Genomic DNA, 22,626 nt, shown 5'->3' with positions numbered 1-22,626 from the left:
TCTCCTGCATTGTGATTCATTAGCTGAGAATATACTACCAAAACGAGAACTAGAAATTACAGAAATATATGGTTACATAAAGAGGCTTGATACAGTGAAAGAAATGTGACTTATATTCACTTCCCACCATAAATCTATGAAAGCAGCAGTAAATCAAGCTTGCCCAAGATATGCAGTCAATAAACGATAAGAAAAAAAATCTAAGCTATCCAGCAAATGTTGCTATAGTAACAACTCCTCCTCCTTGGAAAAAATGTTAACAAAAATATACAGATATCCAAGCTACAACTTGGAAATAACCTTAGGTGAATTTAGTATCTCTCACATGTTTTTGTTTTTCTCAATTACTGCTTATAATTATTTTAGTTTACTCCATGCACAGTATATTAATTCCTCTTAATAAAATTAAATGTTTGATTTCTATCTCATTACATATTAAATAATTACTACTCATTAAATTATGCAATCTAAAAAATGCAAGTAGGTGGCCACCAAACTTCCAATATCTTTTATCAAGCTAGCAACATTAATTTTCAAAAATCTCATTTTAGATGTTCTTAACTATGATTCAAGACCTCATTAAAACTACTAAAAATCCCTTAGCACCACTATGGGAATATTACTTTTGATACTAGTAATATAATAAACAGCAGCTTAAAGAAGAAAAATATAAAGTAAAAGAGAAAATATTAATTTAAACAATTCTTACTCGTTGTTGTCCTTCATACCAATCATCTTCATCAAACCAGTGGGAAATATAAGTCATCCAAGCCATGACAGAGGCACAGTTGAAATAAAAAGATACAGGACCTGAACACAGTTAAGTACAATGAGTCCTATGCTAAAATTTACTCAACACAAGCTAACCAAAGATAAGAGCTTAACTCTGTGATATGATTCTACATTAATAAGCTTTACATTCATAAATATATAATCTGAAATATTTTTAGCAGCAATTTAAATTCGATTCTGAACTAGAAAACAGAAATCAACACTAAAACAATTACTAGGTTATATATTCCAATATATTAAAGCAGGTTAGTGCTTCAAGCTCAATTTTACTGTGCTTCTCAGCTCTGAAAATGAGGTGCTGTTTGAGTCATTTTTCACCTAAAAAATGACCTTCCTTTTTTTCAAATGTACTGTTTGTAAGAAATGTGGTTCAGTGCACAAAAGCTTGTATTGAAATGTAAAATACCTTCAGAACCATGGGGAGTGATATGTTTTGGTTAGTAGGGAGTGGTTTCAACTGGCACAGTAGGAGGGGCCACAATTATTGCAAGTGCCAAACATGTTATGTTTAACATTTTTTTAAAAAGGAAAAAAAAAGAAAGAAAAAAAGATCTGCATCTGTGTTGTTTGCAACCAGCAGAGCCTGAAGGGCTCAGATACAGCCACCAGCACTGGCTGGGAAATTTAAAAAGCATAATTCTTACTAATTCATTTGAATGCATCTGCTTTTCTCTCACTATGGAGAGTTTCACATATCTGACTGTATTTATTTCTTCTGCAGCTAGTTATGCTTTTCTGGTATGCTCCTAAGTTTCACATTGGATTTCACAGTGCATTATACCAATGAAAACAAGAGGTAAAAAGAGGAATAAAAGCTGTATTGCTCACACCACAATTCAGTACTGCAGCAGCACACTTCATCAGCTGTGCTGTTTAGGAGACATTATCATACAAATCTTCCTGACTGCATGGTTGCAGCAACTATCAAATCCTCAACAAAGATTATGGAGACGTAAAAAACCCCAGTTTCTTAAGAAATTTAGAACCCAGACAACCTCTGCCTTTCTGTACTGGATTAACAAACTGTTTCCCAAAATTTGTAATACAATAAATGTGAAAGCTAGACTGTGCAGTCAATTGTTCAATCAAGAAATAAACAAAGCAAAGTAGGGAAAGAACAGCTGGGAGTACCAGATATTAACCTGGAGTTAGTGGTCAACATTACTTACAATTTCCAAAGAGCAATTCAGTGTCATTAACAGTCCTACTCTAGCACACATAGTTCCATTAAGGCTACTGTATAAGCAAGCTACATTCTCAGATACACAGCAGGGAAATAATGAAAAGCAGCAATATTTTTGCTTTCCAATCTCTTCCTCGGAAATTATGACATCCAAGGGAAAAAACCCCAAACCACACACACAAAATAATAAAAGCTTAAATCAAGACACCCACTATATTTATGGGACATAGCATTCCCACATTAGCACATTTTTGTTGTGGTTATACAGTCCTCCAGATAAATGGATACATACACAAAAACATACAAAGGAACTTCCTACCATACTGCTGAAATTTTTCAGATTACTTGTCCTTTGAAACTTCAGCTCAAACACGAACAATGCAAAGTGAACAGAATTGCATGGCCTCATAAACTATATGGGAAACATGGGATTAATTCAGACACCTCCATTCATATGGCTGAAGAAATGCCTAACCATATCCATGGTCTATGATTAAATTATAAAAACGTTACTGATGTACCACTCCTATGAGAAAAATTTTACAATTTGCTAAACAAATCATATCCACATTATTACTGCTACAGCCCAAAGTCATGGTTTCAAATAAATTAATACTAGCGCATTTAGAAAAGTCTTTGTTTTCAAGCTGCTCTGTCTCTTCATAAGGGCACATAGTTCCATTCAGTATCTTGAGCAAAGTATTACACGTAGCTCAACAGTAACAAATTTTTCTGGTTTACACCTAAAGCTGTTCCACAACGTATGTGAACTGAATTTTCTAGTTTCAACACCACCTGGTAGAATGACAAGTGTCTCAAGAGAGACTAACATTGTGGTTCACATTTAGTTTCAGGATCATCAGGAAAGCACGGGCTAAATGAATATGGATTCTGTATTAGCCTTTCAATAAACTGGTGGTATCCTCAGCTCAAAGGTACAGAAGCAATTAAAATCTTCACACAATAGATGATGGGAACTTAAACTGATAAAAAAGATCTGTTACAATTACCTGTAAATAAAGTAAAAAGCTTTGTGCTAAATTATACTTGAAAAATACAGATAAGAAAGACTAGTAGCTGCAAATGCATCATGGGTCCATTATATTTGTTTGACTATTCCATCATTCATCTCCAACTGCTTGAAAAACTATTACACTACAGGTATAATAATACTCCATATGTTATGCATATATAACAACTACTATGTAAATATAGGATACAACAAGAATTATATTATCAATGTACGCTGGAAGTCAAAAAGGTCTGTTACTATTTAACATCCGCAAACATTAACTTCTCATAATTTGAACTACAAATTGCAATAGCTATCAGTGCTGTAATACAAGACTTCTTGTATTACAGGGACACCTTCCACTAGACCAGGTTGCTCAAGGCCCTGTCCAGCCTGGCCTTGAACACTTCCAGGGAGGAGGCAACCACAGCTTTCCTCTGGACAACCTGTTCCAGTGTCTCACCGCACTCACAGTAAAGAACTTCTTCCTTATATCTAATCTAAAGCAACTCTCAGTTTAAAACCGTTATCCCTCATCCTATAAAGACAAGGAGGAATAAAGATTCCCTCCCCACCTTTCCTGTAGGCCCCTTTCAATTACTGGCAGGCTGCTATAAGGTCTCCTTGGAGACTTCTCTTCTCCAGGCTGAACAACCTTATGGCCCTCCCCTGGACCTGCTCAAGCAGGTCCATGTCCTTCTTATGCTGCGGGCCTCAGAGCTGGGCACAGCACTGCAGGTGGGGTCTCAGTACAGGGGAAGAATCACCTCCCTCGACCTGCTGGTCACACTTACCTTGATGCAGCCCAGGACACGGTTGGCTTTGTGGGCTGAGTGCACATTGATGGCTTATAGTCAGTTTTCCATCCACCAACACCCCCAACTACTCCTCAGGCCTGCTCTCAATCCACGCATTACCCATCCTGTATTTGTGCACAGGACCTCACACTTGGCCTTGTTGAACTTCATAAGGTTTGCCCAGGCCCACCTCTCAAGCCTGTCCAGGTCCCTCCAGATGGTATCCCTTCCTTCCAGCATGGTGACCGCACCAAACATCTTGGTGTCATCAGCAGACTTGCTGAAGGTGCACTCAGACCCCTGTCCCTGTCATCAACAAAGATGTTAAACAGCACCGGTCCTAACACCGATGCCTGAGAAACGCCACTCATCGCTGCCCTCCACTTAAGACATTGAGCCCTTGACTGTAACTCTTTGAGTGTGAGCACCCAGACAATTCCTTAACTACCAAGTGGTTCATCTGTCAAATCCATGTCCTCCAATTTAGAGACAATGAAGTTGTGTGGGACAGTGTCAAATGCTTTGCACAAGTCCACGTAGGTGACTTTGGCTGCTCTTCCCTTATCCACCAATTGTTTAACTCCATTGTAGGAGGCCACCAGATCTGTCAGGCACAATTTGCCCTTCGTGAAGCCATGTTGGCTGTCACCACTCACCTCCTTATTTTTCCTGGCATAGTTTCCAGGAGGATCCGCTCCATAATCTTGCCAGGCACAGAGGTGATAATAACTGGCCTGTAACTCTCCTACAGCGGGTGGTTCACTCCCCCAGTCCCTGCCTTTGCCTTCTGCACCTTGAGCGGTGTGGCTGGAGCCCTTGTCAGTGAAGATTGAAACAAAAAAAAAGTTGAGTACCTCAGCCTTCTCTATGTCCCAGGTAACCAGGTCTCCCATTTCCTTCTGGAGAGGGCCCACATTTTCCCCAGTCTTCCTTTTATCACCAATGTACCTACAGAAGCTTTTCTTGTTGCCTTTGACATCCCCAGTCAGATTTAATTCTATCAGGGGTTTGGCCTTTTTAACTTGATCCCTGGCTGCTCAGACAGTTTCTCTGTATTCCTCACAGGCTACCTGTCCTTGCTTCCACCCTCTGTAGGCTTCCTTTCTGTGTTTGAGCTTGTCCAGGAGCTCCATGCAGGCCTCCTTGCACTTTTGCTCAATTTCCTCTTTGCTGGGATGCATTGCTCCTGATCTTGGAGGAGGTGATCCTTGAATATTAACCAGCTTTCTTGGCCCCCTCTTCCTCCAGGGATTTACCCCATGCTACTCTACCAAGCAGATCCCTGATGAGGCCAAAGTCTGCTCTCCTCAGGTCCAGGGTAGCGAGCTTGCTGTGTGCCCTCCTTGCTGCCCTAAGGATCTTGAACTCCACCATTTCATGGTCACTGCAGCCAAGGCTGCCCTTGAGCTTCACATTCCTCACCAGCCACTTCTTGTTGGTGAGAACATACAAGCAACTTCTACTAGGGTTGTAATGCATGTTGCCAGGTACACAATTCTAGGATCTGCTATCACAAGCCACTATGTGCCACTGTAGAATACAGTGACTGTACAAATAAGTGTGGGAATCCTTCACATAAGGTGTTGATACTGGGAAAAAAAGTCTATGCTTTATGCTAAACATTTTACTTTTTTTTTTCCTTTTTCTTTCAACTTTACCAGTTGGTGACATGTATAGTCTCAGCAATATTGAGATTGCAGAGGAGATCTCTTTGCAAGTTTATGAACATCATCTGTCAAGGACAACAGAAATTAAACAGTAGTTCTGGGAATATGTACAAAGAAAACTGTCCAAAGTGACAATGGATCAATCCCACCACCAATATAAATTTCTTTAATGTTTACTTAGATTCCTAAAAATCAGTTGAAGATTTGAAAAGATCAAATTCAACTGAAAGAGTTGAATATTGAGCAGTTCAACATGATTTCAGAATCAGAAACTTCTCCTATCTTGAAGCAGCAGAGTATTCATTCCAAGTGAAGACTTGATTGTTGATGACAACCTTCAGTTATCTTAAGTGTGGACATTAGGCAGGACAGAAAGCCCAAACACTAGAAAATTTCCTCTAAAATATGATCCAGCAGGAGTAAGACAGTAATCGGGTTTTTCCGACTGCTTTTAATGATTCTGCCCTATATCATAATAAGGAAGGATGTACAATCTAAGAATAGTGACAGTTACTGGAGGTTACTACCTCCAGTATGGCAAATAAAACAGCTGAATACTTGGCTTCAAAGTTTGACTGACTAGGCACAAATACAAGAAAATTAAAACACTGAGAAGGAAAAAATGGAAGTGATGTTGTAAATTGTGATGCTTAAGGATAAGAACATTACAACGTATAGTTGAAGTTCAGTGCTACAGAGGTTAAGTTACAAAAAAACCCAAACAAACAAAAAATGCAAATTAATGTTTATCTTCTATTTGTATTTGATATGAAAGTTGATCTTACTTCTGGACACTCCACTGCAGATATGTTTTTATTATGAGAGTAAGCTACTACCTTGATCTCTACAAGGATATGATCTTAAAAGAGTCTGAAAGGATACGCTAAAGAGTATAGTGGCCTCAATCTCTACACACTAAAACATATACCAAAATATAATATGCATATATAGTTCACCTAGAAAACAAAGGATAAAAGATTACATCAGAAAATAATGATCTATATGCCATTGGAATGAACAATCTGATACTATTCTCCCATGTTATCTGGCAATATCTGAAGTCAGAAATGCATTTCAGTTATGAAAAAAGATCTTCAGGAACAGAAGAGAGGTAAGAAAGCTCTCTATCTTGACCTTCCACTTTTGCCACCAAATTTGCTGTTCTTTAATAATCTGTAGTTGATATACTGTGCCAAATCTACTATGCACTTTTTTTCTTCCAAATACATTTCTAACCACTGTTTAAGTTTCCACTTAAATCTTCTATAAAGAGTTATTTAGACATTTGTCTGTATCATTTCTTTAAAAGTCAGTTTTGATGTATTCTTGCCATAAATCAGTAGCATTAACTATGTTTCAAAATTAAGAATTATTTTCAACGAATTGATTCTATGTACATCTCATAGAAATTAATATTTTAGTAAACTTGTCTCCAGATTCATTGTACCCAATTCTAAGACAAAACTGATTCTCTGTCAATCCATATAGACATTATTTCATAATATGTTCCATCAAAGCTCTAAAAATTCTCTAACGAATAACTGAAGATTAACATGCTACAACTTTGCACGTTCTCTCTGGACACATTTGGAAGCCACAAAATTCATGATAGGAAATAATCTCCGTAACAGAAATCCCAAGAACAAAATACTTCAAAAATTCCTTAAATTTCAAGAGTATAAAAATTCATTACTTTCATAATTTCTATGGCATGATGTACATTTATTACATCAATATCTATAGTAAAGTAGTCAGTTAAAAAGCCTCAGATTTTATTCATTAAGTAGTGCTTTCAGAATCTTTTCACTGAGAATATGAAGTCTGCAATGATCCTAAAATAAATCGTAAAATACAATGTTTACAGTAAGGCTGTGCAGTAAGCAGTCGTACAAGAATGAGAAAGGAAACCTATGTCTCAGTGATCCTATGTCATATGAGGTCAGTTAAGAATTAGATTTCCCCTACTCCTCCCAAACTACTAATAGGACAAACATAAGCAGGGCTCTAAATGGTCATCCTTTTTATTTTCCCCCTCATTTGCTCTTTCCCAAGAAGCTGTATGGATTTATCAGGATGACATACCAGATAGCCAGGCCATCTTGTAGTGATTACAATAAGCTGTTAGTAACAGATGTGTAACACCATCATCATCACCAGATCCGCACTGGGATGAGATCTTAGAACAACCTTCCCACGAGAGTACAAGGACAAAAACATAGCTACTTTTAAGATTGAGCTTTATCAGTTTATGGAGGAGATTAGGCTCTGGCTGCCAACAATAGCAGTGGATTGGACTTGATCACACATCTTCCTAAGGATGTTCTATAATTGGATCTTGAAACATAAATTCAATAAAACTTCATAGCCTTTAAAAAAAAAAAAAACAAAAAACAAAAACAAAACCAAGTTAATGTCTCTAAAGAAGAAAATATAAATGAGTATGTTTCTATATACAGTACCACTGTTGCTATGGCTTAGCAGAAGCTTCCATTCAAATTCTGGGAAGAATACAAGTAATGTTTAAGAAAATAAAAAGTTAAATATCTCTGATATTGAAATTCCTTGGTCAAAAAAGACAAAAAGGGCACACAGCATATGTATGGAAGAAGATTATAACCTTGTTCATAAAGCTATGTCTATACCGAAATGCTTGTCTAAGTTACATAATCACTGCTTGTATAAAATCTGAACGTACTCAAAGATGAAGTGCCCCAGTTTCTGTAAAAAAAAAAATCATTCAGTCTATCAGCAAACAGTTAGTATGTCCAGAAATACGTTGCATGTATTTTTTGTATCATGCTTATAGCATATATCTGTGTCTAGCTAAGTCATTCCATTCTAACATGTTCTTCAAAAACATGTTAGATTGTAATAAATTTAGATTATAATAGTGCAAGCCCCTGTCTGGAATGATAACACATTTTAAAGTAAATATTTTAATAATCACTTTTTAAACTATATTTTATTAATTTGGATGTTAAGATAATAGTACTTGTTATTTAAGTATATTTTTATGGCAGATATAAGAAATAACAAAAACACTTCCTCAGTATATTTAACTCAACGTACCAAGAACTTTTTTTCGAGAAAACAATTTCAGCATCTGAAGCACAAACAAGCCCACAGAGAACATAATATGAAGGAAAAAAAAAAAAAAATGAGAAAAGAAGAAATTCTCTCTAGCTGTGAAGTTCAAGATAATATTTGGACACATCCCTGTGCTATTCATCATCTGCATGTATTTGTTAATGGATTTGTTGAGCTAAGAGAGGTTGAATAGCCAAAATATGGATGACATCCAACTGGATATCATCTTGTACAAACTGTACTCTCTCACACATCTGCTAATATTAATTTTCCAAATTTGGAAAACTAGCTAAAGCTGGACACAGGCAAGACAGAGCTGATTTTATTAGGGAAAAAAAAAACAAAAAAACAAAAAAACAAACAAACAAAAAACCACACACAAAAAAAACCAAACAAACAAACAAATTAACCTTGAAAAGTTTGTCTCCAAGATAATATTCTAAACTACAGAGATTTTCTGCCCTAATAATTTTTACAGAGCAGTCAATTTAATGGTTCTTTTCAGATACTTCAGGGGCTACTTGTGCTCCAATAACCACAAAAGCAAAAAGAACCCCAAAAAAAACAAACACCACAACCATCTCCAAAAAAGAAGCCTCTTTAACTGCAACAAGATTGCAGTCCATTCTCTAGAAATACGAATGAGATGCAACTACATGCATGTTCAGAGTCAGCAGGTTAAGTGTGAAAAACGTGCTATAGGTTAGCAACAAATGATTACAGAGTTCTTCTCAACACTAACCTCACACTTGAAAGTAGAATTTTTAATTGTTTTTTTCTTGGCATCTAGACTTATGTATGAATTTGATTTCCAGGATCTGACATATTCTATTTCATTCCATTATTATCAGTCTCCCAGTACAGGTATTTTCAGACAAAAGGTAACAACTAGAAAAGGAAGTTAAGAGAATGAAAATAGTAGGATTAATTAGTGCTCTTAGACCTTGATGTGGCTGGCAGGGGAGGGAAGGAGTCGACTCTGGCACAAAAACCACAAATTATTTTTTTCAGACTGAAAAAGAGAATACAGAAGGTCAAAACCAAAGAGATTAGGGTTCAGACTATCAATAAATGAGGCAATTCATGTCTCATTAATAAAGAGGCTACTGAGTAAGAAGCAAAAGCAGGCTGTCTAACGGCACAAGTAAATGCCAAAATTATATACAGGACAGAGAAAAATAGGAGATCTTAAAACATATCAATCAAAGGGATGGAATAAACTCTATTCCCCCAAAAAAACTGCAAGTAGCGATGATTGGTTTCAAGAGACCGTGAAACTGAATACAAACTATACAACTGTTGTACAACAAGCAGAATGGAAACAGTCAAAAGGAAAGCAAGGAATAAACCCTTACAAAATCAGTAAAACATTGGATGTGATAAATCATGGGAGAAGCATGAGCCATCAACAGGATGTGGCCATAAGAAGAGATACACAACGTGTTAGGAAAGCTATTTTCAACACAGAAGGAAGCTTAACATCATTATACCAGACCCTTATGCACTGTGTTTGGCTAGCATATTCAAGAGAGACGGATTTAAACATATTAAATACAGTGTTTTAAAAAATGATGGAAGGAGGAGGTCATTACCAGAGATACAGAAATGTTATTTAAATCAAGACACAATAAAGGCTAAGCAGCTGGGTTCAAACTGGCCACATACACTGGAAAGTGGCTAAAGGTTCCTGTACTTGAACCGAACTTCTAGTCAGTAGAAGCATTAAGAAAAAAAACCTCATTAACTAGGGAAAAGGCAGCATTAACTTCACCAATCTATGACCTATAATATACAGCCCAAGAAAAAAAGATGACAATAATACTTTTTTACTTCAACAACTGATTCTAAGAGCAACCGCCATCATTAAATAGAAAATGAAACACTGGACACCAAATGGAAAGATTCATCACTGATGAAGATCTTAGAAATTACTAATTATCAACTTGTCTGCTTACACACAGCTTCCTACATAAAACTAAACAAAGTAGTACATGTGAGAAATCCAATGAGGAGCCTTAGCAGATATGACTGCAGAGTCAAGGTCATCACCATAAATGGAAAGACTACCAAATGACAAAAAGAACTGCAAGGGATGAGTTCCCACACTTGAAACTGCCTTGAGAGCTACAATATGATATTGTTAACAACACTTAAAAAAAAGTCAGCAAAATTATACAAGCCTTTACTGATAATCTAATAATCCCATACATCGCTGCAAAACCAAGTTCTCCAACCTGTTCTCCAACCTGATAAGGAATAAATGGCCCAAATGTATTAAGTCAAGGTGTACTTACTATAGGACTTAGATGGGGAAAAGAATACCATACAAAGCTTCTGTGCTTACCCAGTGCCCAGAGTACAGCTCAGCTTCTACCACAAATAATTGCTACCTTGAACAACACTATGTCACTGAATTGCCTTTACTCTACAGGTGAACTCTCAGTTCTCACAGCCAGTGGCTATAATTCAAATGCTATATTGATACTTACTTCTCTTCTTGTGCTGCATGTCTTTTGCCTTATATAACAAAATATGTGAGTTACACGATATCCTCACCAGAATTTGCTGAAGTAACTCTTATTGCCCACATCAACTCTGACTCACAGACTGCAGGAAGAAGAAATACTGCTTTCCCTAAATTATCATCTCCTATTACCACTGCTAGAAATAAAATACTGGTCCACTGAGTTAAACGAACCATTAGTCAAACACAATGAAGAATTTCTTATGCTGTTCTTGCTATGTGAATATCTTCCTCATAGCAAATGACCAAATTACAAGTTTATCATTGTGTTATGGGTCCTTTAAATAGCCAGAGGTACTCAACAAGTCTAAGATTTGGTGTAACAGAATGCACAGAATGACACTTCGGTTGAAACAGAGATAGAAAATGACAGTAGATATTCATTATTCTCCCTCACAAGATAAGTTATGAAAAAAATCAGTAAGTAAAGCAATGCTCCCAAGATATTTAAAAACAATTTTTGCATCATCTGTATTACTCCACATTACCTGTGCAAGTTCCTTAGACTACTGTCTCCATCTGCGTTACAACAATTAGTCAAAGATAACTACAGTCTTAACCACTTAACCAAAGCTTTTGAACAGTTCTGATATGCAAAACATAACTAACAATAACACAAACTTAGCTTGACTGATTTGTGCAAAGCACTTGCTCTCTAACAGAAAGTTTAAAATGTATCAGTAACCTATACAGTTATGCCTTTAATCAGGAAAGAAATGATACAACCTAAGTGAACTTCCCCAGTTTTAGGACTACAAAAAATTAGTAGTGCAAAGGTTAGCAACTTGAACTTAAAACAATGGGAAATATGTCTCGCTGTGAATAACTTAAGCAAAATAACACTTTAGCTAAAGTCTGAAAAACATCTGATTGTTTACTATATGTGTTTATTAGCAGAATTCTTCCCAAGTGCTCTTACAAATAGGAGAAAACTGCATAATATGATGACAAAATTTTTAGATGAGGCATAAAACCAGAAAGCTCTACACTCCTAACACAGAAGAGATTTAAACTCCAGAAGTTGTTAGCAAAAGACACAACAGACGTCTTAGCCCATGATGTTTCTGAAAAACTGAGTGCATGGGCATCCAAAAGATATTCTTGAAACACCCAGTTTTGGGGCTTGAAAAGGAAATTTCCAAGCATTTATGTTCTATATCACACACTGGCCAAGCCGGTAATAAGAATACTATTGTCTTTATTGATTTAAAAATCCAGGATTATGATCTTTACTACAGCATTCCAAGTAATTAAAGATTTCACTCAGACTTTGATTTCATGCCTACCATTTTCAGCCTTTCCAAAGTTTGATGACCACTTCTGTGTAAAGCAACATCTCTTAAGATATCAGAGAAATTTATTTAACAGAGAACTTTAAATATTTATTTTTTCATTTGCAGAGTCGGCTGTCTTAAATTCGTTTTCATAAGCTTTATTTGGTTAACATGTAGCTTGCTTTTTTTTTTTTCCTAATTCTCTAAGCTTGTTTTTGCTACTCCCTCCCTCATTCGTCCCAGCAGGGAAAAGAATTTGAAACATAAACAAGCCCAAGGCTCTCACTCCCAGAGGAGGACAAGTGTTTCCCACGCAGCTTGCTTCCTCTGAAGATTGCTGCCTCCGCGTTTACTCGATTTTAAGTCGTTTCCAACCAAGAACGTCTGTAGCGATACGCATACTGTAGAAAAGTCCCCAAACCAGTACCAAACCCCAGCAGCACCGCGAGCCCGCTCCTGGATGCCTCAGACGGCCCTCCAAAGCCCCGAAAGCTTCCCGCGGCGCGGCGCGGCGTGGCCCGGCCGAGCCCCACAGAACCGCCGCCCGCGGAACAACCGGACCGGCACCAGCCGCCCGAGTCAGGCCGCGCTGCCGTCAGACGGCGGGGCGAGAAACGCCGTGCCGTACCGCACACCTCCTGCCCTGCCCTGCCGAGCCCGGGACCTGCTGCTCAGCGGCAGCCGCCGCCGCCACCCCCCACCTCACCCCTCACCTGTCCGCCCGCAGCGCCGACCGCGCACCCACCGCCACCGCGCAGGGGGGAACCGACCCCGTCCCCACGGCAACCCGGCGGGCCCGCCCCCGCCGCGTGCTCATTGGAGGGAGCCACCGGCGGGCCCGCCCTCGCCGCGCGCTCATTGGAGGGAGCCGCCGCCGCCGCCAGCGGGCGGAAGCGGGGACTGCGTTCCTTAGCGACGCGGGTGGCCGGCGCGCGCCCCGCCTGAGGGCGAGAGCAGCCGGCTGGGGCGCGCGCCGGCGGCCGTTAACGGCGGTGGCGGGGTCGGTGTCGTCAGCGCGACCCGGGAAGGCGCTGAAGGGGCGAACCCTGACCCCGGCTCCGCTCTTGCGTGCGGGTTTCGCCCGGGACGGTAGCTGGGAGAGGGGAGGTCGTCCAGAGCTGGGAAGCCGCTAAGCCCCGTTACCGTGAGGGGATCGGAAGCCAGGATCAGGAGGGAAGGGCGGGTTTTACGCGCTCTGAGGATCCCCGGGGAGTGCTGACCTCGTACCCCGGGGCGACGCTGTTGTTAAGCTAAACATTTTAAGATGACGTGTATTTTGAGCCATTTAGCTGCAGCAGTGCCTCGTTGCTTCACGCTGAGACTTAAAAAGAACTGCAGGCTACTGTGTTACACACTGGCTATTCCCGTCAAATATGAGTCACAAAACGCATTCCTCTGGATCCGGCTGCACCAGCCTGGAGTCATCAGGTACATAAATCCGTTTTTAATCCACGGACATTTATTGGACAACATCTGTTTGGTTTTCTCTTTCACTTTTTCCCTCCTCCAGTTGTTTGTATAGCTGGACGGTGACTTGAACCATGGAACTTACTTGTTTGCTGAACAACTATTTTTCCTTGAATTATTTTTCAGACAGAACAATTTTCTGATTCAACTCACTGCATCTCCACTATCGTGTTTCTGTCAATGCAATGCAAATAGCAAGGAGGTAGCCCATGAGTTGTGCAACTACAACTCCAAAGATAGTTCTTGATTTCTTTGACTAAAGCTGACTCAATCCTCTGTAGCTGGTATCTATGCATGCTGAAATAAGAAAAAATGTCTTCCTACTCTGTTCTCTGGACAAAAAGGATCTACTGCTTGAGGAGATCTGTCCTACAATGTAATTGCTGATCTTGCCAATAGAGTCTTCTGTAGTAGAGGGAACTGAGAAGAGGTGGATAGGCTATCACTTTGTATAGGATTTACTCAGTGAAAGTGTATAGCTCCAACACACATCACCTGCCAGTGAAATTTTTTGCTGAATTTCGTTCTTTCCTTAGAAGCCTATGCTAAGTTTTAACCTATGTGATCTTCTTGAAGACCATAAAAGTTATACATGGTCTTACCAGAAATCCCAAACAGTATATTCCATATCCAACAATAGTCAGTACAAGAAGTAGGTGCAGAGAAGTACGGAACAAAGCCATACAGCATTTCTCTCTTTACATTATGCCTTTTCACAGTCATGAATTAGGGACTTGGTCATGTAAAAGGTCCCACAAGCACTATATTCTGTCTCCAGCAAAAGCTTCTAGTGGAGGTAGGTGCAAAGAATATAAGTAAAAAAAAAATATTCTTTCCTTCTTGATATTATATTTTTTGGCAATTATGAGATTCTTGTACTAAATGTTATATTCAGATCATGGATATGTACTCCTGACATTTATCTATACTCCTAAACTTTTGATCTACAAAATATCCCACCACACTGAATTCTTAAAGTCCTGCGGAAAAGCATCTGCAATTGTTGCTTTTAAAACATCCATCTAGTAATCCATGTGCTCCCTTTTTATTGACAGGTAGCAAATAATTTTCTACTAAATTTCTGTGTTTCATGTTTTCATAGCTCTTTTCAGCCATCCCTTTCACAGGTTGAAGAGATCTAGCCTATTTTGTCTCAAAGATGAGACCTAATATATCAATTCAGATGACCATCCTTCTTGCCTTTCTCATCTTTTCTAGTTCTACTCCATTCTTTTGAGATAGGGTGACTGGAACTGCCTAAAGATTATTCCTGGAAAAGAGATAGTCTGTGGGTCATAGGACAGGTTCATAGGATCATAAAGCAGTACAAGTGGATGATTCAGATTAGAAAGGGCCTTCTGAAACAATCTAGTCAAACCTCCTTCTCAAAGCAGGGTGAGCTATGAGGTCAGAACAGGTTGCTCATGGCTTTATCTTGGTGGTCTTCTGCTGAACTTACTCCGTTTTGTTGATGCCCTTCTTATGCTGGGGGCCCAAAACTGGTGCAGTATTACAGATGTGGTCTAAGAAGTACTGAGTAGAGAAAAAAATAAGTTAAATATATACAACAGAAAAATATTTTAATACTTATTCTTTCACATGTTAAAGATAGAAACCTTTTATTTGAATAGGACTACACACATTTGAGCGCATAATGTTGTAATTTTCTCTGCATTCTGAGATTATATTTAGCATTGCAATCTCTGTTCTGTTGTATTTTAATTTTGGTTAGTCAGAAAAGTAATACAATTTTTACTGAGTCCTAGGAGTCTTGATTAATCTATGTATACATAATAGTTTCCTTATGCAAGGTGTCCTGCTCTATCACAAGGCTAAGAACAAATCCCACTTCTATCTTCTCTGTGACTTTCAGCTCAAGAAATGCATCAATGGTGAAATGTGCTAGCTTATTGCCACCCATGTCTATCATACACAGCCTTATCTAGATTATTAGTTATAGTTACCAGAACCTTAACGTTTTACAGAATTGTTTCTTGTCCTTTCAGTCACTGAAAGATAAACTGAATTGTTTCTTTTTCTTACCAGAGCTCCTTATTTTCTCCTGCATTCATGTTATTTGTATCATAGAATCACAGAATGGTTTGGGTTGGAGGGGACCTTAAAGATCAACTTGTTCCAAACCCCCTGCCATGGGCAGGGACACCTTCCGCTAGACCAGGTTGCTCAAAGCCTCATCCAACCTGGCCTTGAAACCTTCCGGGGAGGGGGCAGCCACAGCTGCTCTGGGCAGCCTGGGCCAGTGTCTCACCACACTCACGGTAAATAATTTCTTCCTGGTATCTAATATAAATCTACCCTCTTTCAGTTTAAAACCAATACCCCTCATCCCATCACTACACTCCCTGATAGAGTCCCTCCCTATCTCTCCTGTAGCCCCCTTTAAGTAATGGCAGGCCACTATGAGGTCTCCCTGGAGCCTTCTCTTATCCAGGCTGAATAACCCCAACTCAGCCTGTCCTCACAGGGGAGGTGCTCCAGACCCCTGAGCATCTTTGTGGCCTCCCCTGGACCTGCTCAAGCAGGTCTATGTCCTTATGTTGGGGACCCCAGAGCTGGATGCAATACTGCACATGGGGTCTCACTAGAGCAGAGGGGGAGGATCCCCTCCCTTGTCCTGCTGGACACACTTCTGATGCAGCCCAGGATGTGTTTGCCTTTCTGGGCTGTGAGCACACATTGCTGGGTCATGTCAAGCTTCTCGTCAACCAGCACCCCCAAGTCCTTCTCCAAAGGGCTGCTCTCAATCCACTCATTGCCCAGACTGTATCTGTGCTTGGGATTGCCCCGACCCACGTACAGGACATTGCACGTGGCTGTGCTGAAATTCATGAGGTTCTCAAGGGCCCACCTCTCAAGCTTGTCCAGGTCTCTCTGGATGGCATCCCTTCCCTCCTGCATGCTGACTGCACCACACAGCTTGGTGTTGTTAACACAGGATACATTTATCCCAACTATGAATAATACAATAAACCAGGTAGAAATAGAACTTTAAATTGGGTCAAAAATGGAGTTTTAATTTCCATCATATGTAGAATCAATAAATACTTAGAATCTTGGTAACTTTCATTTTATTTCTATGATGTGACTGACCCCTGGTGGGAGTCAGCAAACATTATTTTATTTTAATTTCTCACTAAGAATGTTTTTTTCCCACTACTGATTCTATAATACTATTAGCGTGCTGCCTGGCAGGGATCATATGCTTTCTACCTTGTGTTAACTCTAATTACATCTAGCAGAAGATACCATGTAGGACTCAGACCGATGATTCTTTTTCTCAATTCTTGCTGAGAGTTGCTTACTGAAAGGTGTCAAAAGAAGAAAATACTTGAAAGAAGTTTCATTTGTTATGCTTAGTTAGTGCAGTTGTTTTATCAGATGAGTATAGTCTCTGCTATGACTAAATTCAATAGCTTTTAATAAGCTATTTTAAGTGGGGGAACTGCCACCTTGGCAGTGCTGTTGATGTTATCTGTTGATAGTTACAGCATTAGGATTGCTTAGAATTCATTTCAGGAAATGGAATATCTATCACAGATTCCGACATTTGCAAATGAAATCACACCAAATCAGAAAGTCTCACTTGCCCTTAGTGACTTGTATGGGGCTCAATTTTTAACACAGAGGTTCTGCAGGAGCTGAGGAAGTACAGGGTTACAGACTCTTCCTGGTTGAGGATTACCAGTAGTTTTCAAAAAGCAGCTTTTTTTAGCAACATGGGATGCTCACTACTCTGAACTGGCTGGCAGACAGGTTCTAGCTACAAAATCTAGCTCGGGGGTGAGATTCACTTTCAGACTGGGACACTTACATTGAAGCACTGGACTGATAGGTATATAAAATTCCCATACTGTTAATTTCTCACACAGTTCCCACGAGATCTTTCCCAGTCTCTCATGGAGCTGCTCAGTTTACTAGAGACTAGGTGTTCAGGGTAAAATTAATTGTTTGTTGGAATTTATTGACTGTATTGATTAGATCATTATTGACTATAATGGGAATTTTAAACACCTAAATTTAAGCCATCTGAATCCCTCCCCAGCTATTTACTCGCAACGGACTTCTATCCTAGGTAATGCCACCCTCCTGCAGTGATCCTGACCATAACACCATTGCATATCCTGGTGCCACTGGCCCAGATAACACTAAACCTGAGAAGGTGCAGGCCTATGCAGTGCTGCACTGCACATCCCGCCTGGGTGTCAGGCCTGTGGTGTGCCACACTCATCCCATGGCCGTGGGACAAACTCAGCCCACTCATTTGTAACAGAGGAGGTTGCAAGGCTGCTCCCACTTGGCACTGGTGGTTGTGTCACCTATGTGGCCTTGCCTTTGTCTAAAAGTGCAGCAGGAAGTTCTCCTGTGAACATCCTTCCTGTTAAACAGCAGAAATAATGAACGGAGTTGTTTTCTTGTACGAAAATCCTATGGCAGCTCAAATGACCAACATGGGGTAACTTGTTCTACAGGCAGGGTCTGCAGAGCATGCTGTGTGCTGATCAGAGGCCCATTTGATGCTGTGCAACTTCGGGCTCCCAGCATCTAAAGGGAGGTAAGATTTTCTGCATTATTCTCTCTTTCTTTATATTGTTAGCTATAATAAAGAGCATTTAAAATGATACTTTATAGTCTGAGTGCCTTTCTAACTAGGATCATAATGGACCAGCATCTTCTGATGCAGAATACCTCCTTTTCTGATTATCTTCTTTTTCCAGAAATACTTGTGAGATATCTAGCCTGCTGTAAAAAAAGTAACTTCAGAGGAATATTGATGCTCGTTAAAACAAATGTTTTAGAATCAAAAAAGTGTGGAGGCTGACTTTATTCCCTTCTTCAGGTATTGTACAGCTCCAGTTGGCTTGGCAGAATTCCTTCAAGGCAGAAAAAGCAGAGCTGACAAATATAATTATGCATTACTCCTTTTTTTATAAACCAAAATATATAAATTTTACAGACCAGAATAGAGGTTCACTGAGAGCATTATGCGCTTACACATCTGTATAGAAACAAGCTCTTACAAACAGTACATCCAAGTCCTTTTGTTAAAGGCAGTACATACTAATGTCATGATATGTGCTCAGGTCAGATAGCAGTAACTCATATCCATGTATGTGTCTCTACAACAAACGCCTATGATGAAACTGTTGAGATTCTGCTTGAAATCATTATCTCCCTGTTACAGTACCTTCTACAGTGGCCCACTACAGCATCTTGCATAATTAAATATCAACCACAAAAACCTAAGACAATAAACCTGAGAACTATAATTTCTAACTTTCCTGGATGTTACAAAACACATACTGAATGGATCTGTTTATTTAAAAGTACATTTTATTCTCCCTCTTGCTTCCTTACTTCCTCTCCTCCATAGCCTTCTTCGGAGAGATAAGGAGAAAGACAGATGGGTATAAACCGTCCTATTGTTCAATCCCACTAACACCTTTTATTTCACAGGTAACAGTCATATTTTTTCTCAAATGGTCTATTTCATGCATTTCTAATTAAACTTGAAGCAATTATTCTGAACTTATATTTAGCATTAAATTAAATCAGGTGAAATAGGTTTCTTTTTTTTTCTGAATATCTGGGCATTCATTTGAACTAATAGATAAAGATATCATAAAAACGTTTGTGTTGATTCAGAAGCTATGTGTTATGAGTTTCTTATATTTTATAACAATTAGGCACTCAACTTTTGTAGTTTTAGATACTTGCAGAAACCAGGAGTAATTTCAGGTCTTAAATGATAGAGAACTTTTCTACTGATTTTCAGTAACTCTTTTCTGGTAGAAAGGAAGAAGATTATATTAACAGCTCTACTACAACTATTTCATGTTGGTTTAAATTTATCCTTACTCATGCCACATGCTCTTAGCACTTAAAATGAATTTTGGTAACCCCAACCTGCTTCTCAGCAAAATAAAGCTGAAGCTGCCATGGAAGAGGATGAGATGCCACAGGCCAGGATGAGGTGTAGTGATGCTTGGTGAGGTGAAACAAGTCCCAGCAGTGGTGTAAGCGACTGGAGGGGAGAAAGAAATCATGGTGGTTGAGCCACTGGGGACAAACTCCTCCACTTGCCTCCAAGGGCAAAGACTCTTCTGTGGTGAGTGGGAGCAGGGCTGGCTGTGCCCTTGCAGACTGTCACCATGGCTCCCCTCAGGGTGCTGTGCAAGGCCATGGCTGGCATAGGAGTGGGGTGGTGTTAGCTCCAAACTAGTGTCAGCCTCAGGAGAAAAGGCCTGGCCATTACCAAAAATGCTGCAGAGGCACCTATGTATGTTTGAAATCTTACTTTTAACATGCACTCACTTGTGCAAGGTGGTTTCTGAGTGCTTCTTTATGCATGTTTGTAAAGGCTGAACCTGCACGTCTTAATATCAGGAAGTGAGAAACATGCTTGCACAGGGTGCCCATTGGTCCCTGTCTCCAGCAGTCAGATGTCACAGCACTGCTAAGGCCCAGGTCTGCCAGCTTTGAGACACAAAGGCTGAAATCACGCCTTTGGCTAGGGAAGTCTTTCTGTCATGCTCAGACAGACATGGCTGGGTCCAGATGCAGTGGGATTGGGTGAGTTCAAATACAGTGCCGTGTCCAGTGCCAACGGGTGTGTGGGCTGTGGAACTCCTCGGGGCGTGCAGTGAGATGGGGATGGGCTGAGTGCTGCGGGCAGGGGCCATGCAATGGTGCTGCATGATGCTGCTACAGAGCGTGTGGCATGTGCGTGGGCAGGCCTTGCCACCTTAGGAGAAGGAGACTGGAAATTGCCAGGAGTCAGGGTTTTCCGTTTGTGCTAGAACTTAATTTTTGAGGTAGCTGTTTGCTGTCAGTACATCAGATTGTAGAGCAACAGCCTGATTTCTTCCCTTGTGGATCTGTGAAACCATGCCTTTACTGCTCCTACTGTGTCCTCCACGAAGTTCTGTCCTCCGCTCCTCTTCTGCCTGCCTCTTCTTTCAGCCTCTCGTCTTCATCCTTTATTCTCCAGTAGCCTTTCAGGGACCAGGTGCATAGCTAATTATTTGCTTCTAGCCCTCTTCCTTTACTGTGCTTTCCTCAGTGTTTAAATCTACCTTATTGTAACCTCTCCTTAGCAGGAGTTCTCTCTGCTTTTCTTTCACCTTCTCCTATCATTATCTCCTGATTATAAGTTAAAAGCTGACAGCTTTTAAGTAAGAGATGGTAACTTAGTCAATACTTAGTAACATGATGTCAGGCTGTGACAGTTCTGTTGAAGAATTAAAAAAAGTCAGTGTTCATACACTCTTCTTGTCTGTAGTAAGATGTTACGAGTATTAATCCTTCATATGCAGAGAATGGAACATTAAAGAACAATTCCACTTAATTCACATTTCTTTCCATCTTCTTCCGTGCCTCTGTCCCCCCTCGGTGCCAGTCAAACCTTTCAGGTTTCATTGACTAAAACAAAATATCATATTTCTTGTCAGGTGCTTTCATGCAGGTATAATTTCTTCATGCTTGCTCACTCATCTCTGGAGGCTAAATCAGTGGTTTTCAGGAAGGCAACATAGTGGATGTAACTGGAACGGGACCAAGTTCCAGAACTGAGATCTTGTTTTCAAATTTGGAAAATCATGGCATCTATATAAAATAAAGAGTACTGTAACTATTTTTATAGAAGCAATGCATTTAAAAACCCAGCCTTTTAGAGAACTTTATAATAGTAAGATCCAGGGGTAATGAGTCCTGCCTTTCATTATATCAAGCAAAAGGTCTGTCACTGATTTCAGTGGGGGCAAGATTTTGATTTTACATACTTGAAACAGAAATAGGGTCAGTTTTGAAGGCACTGTCACTATTCAGAATTTACTGAAACATCAAACATACTGTTAGGAGAGTGCAGCAGAACTACTGTGGTAGATAAATGCATTGCACCGTTTGAACTTAAAAAATGTTGGAAACAACTGTCCAGTTTTGAGCTCTAATTAACAAACTCTACTTTTGACAATTGCTGTGATGGCTCAGATTTATAATAAGCTAGACAAATCTGTCTGCTGATATCACTGTTTTGATCTGTCATGTAATTATTTTACATCTTAACCACAGCGGAGAAAGGAAAAGGCAAAATTTGTTCAGTTTGTTTGACACAAACTAGTTACTGTATATGTGTGTTTAATTTCTTATCTATTGAATGGTTTCAGTTGTGCATATCCTGTGTTGGTGTATGGCAAACCTAGAGGAATTGCTAATAGGCTGATTTTGAGCATTATATAGCTATATTAATTTCCTTTAGATAGTCATCATCTGTTCTTGGGGTTTTTAGGTACAGTGCTAAACTACTGAAGAATGTGATTTGATTCTAAATTACTTAAGTTTTTAAAAGGCAAGAGAGAAACATGATGACAGTTCAGACTGAGACATTGATCATCAGTGTTAAAGATCATCTTTTAACTTCCTGCTAGCTCTTATGAAAAAATCTGAAACCTTCAAAAGCATAGGAAGCCTAGCTTCATTCTTTTATGTAAAACTTTTGCAAGAGAAGAACATGTGTTCTTCTAGACTTCTGTGGCTTTACAGTGAAATGTTGCTTTCATCTGAAATATTTTATTTAAATGAGGAAACAAAAATCAGTTGATCGCAGAACTTATGTATCCTGTCTCTCCCTACTCATATCTACAAACTCAGTCTTATTCGGTCATTGGTAGATGTGAAAATGATAGTTCATGTATTACTGAGGATAGGCTGAGTTTTAAACATTTTTTTTGAGATACTTATTAAAATTAATTGGCATTAGATCTTCATTAGTTCATGGATTTAATATTATGCCAATGTAAATTTCTT

At 39.5% G+C, this 22,626-nt stretch overlaps 1 protein-coding gene across 6 annotated transcripts in view; it reads right to left on the bottom strand.

Moving 5' to 3' along the window:
* Positions 1-13,121, bottom strand: part of WDR17 (WD repeat domain 17) — a 60,802-nt gene extending 47,681 nt beyond the window's left edge. For 2 of the 6 annotated variants that reach the window (XM_042808099.1, XM_042808100.1), the window contains exons 1-2: positions 13,050-13,083; positions 710-810 (exon numbers count right to left, since the gene is read on the bottom strand). In XM_042808099.1, coding sequence (XP_042664033.1) covers positions 710-775 — 66 coding nt within the window. In that variant the 5' untranslated portion in view covers positions 776-810; positions 13,050-13,083. The other 4 variants (XM_042808102.1, XM_042808103.1, XM_042808101.1 and 1 more) reach the window with 4 other exon arrangements.
* Positions 13,122-22,626: the final 9,505 nt, after the last annotated feature.

The sequence above is a fragment of the Tyto alba genome, unplaced genomic scaffold (assembly GCF_018691265.1).
Source record: "Tyto alba isolate M040663 unplaced genomic scaffold, T.alba_DEE_v4.0 Super-Scaffold_6, whole genome shotgun sequence".
Classification (NCBI taxonomy): Eukaryota; Metazoa; Chordata; class Aves; order Strigiformes; family Tytonidae; genus Tyto; species Tyto alba.
This window is presented reverse-complemented; position numbering and strand designations above follow the sequence as displayed.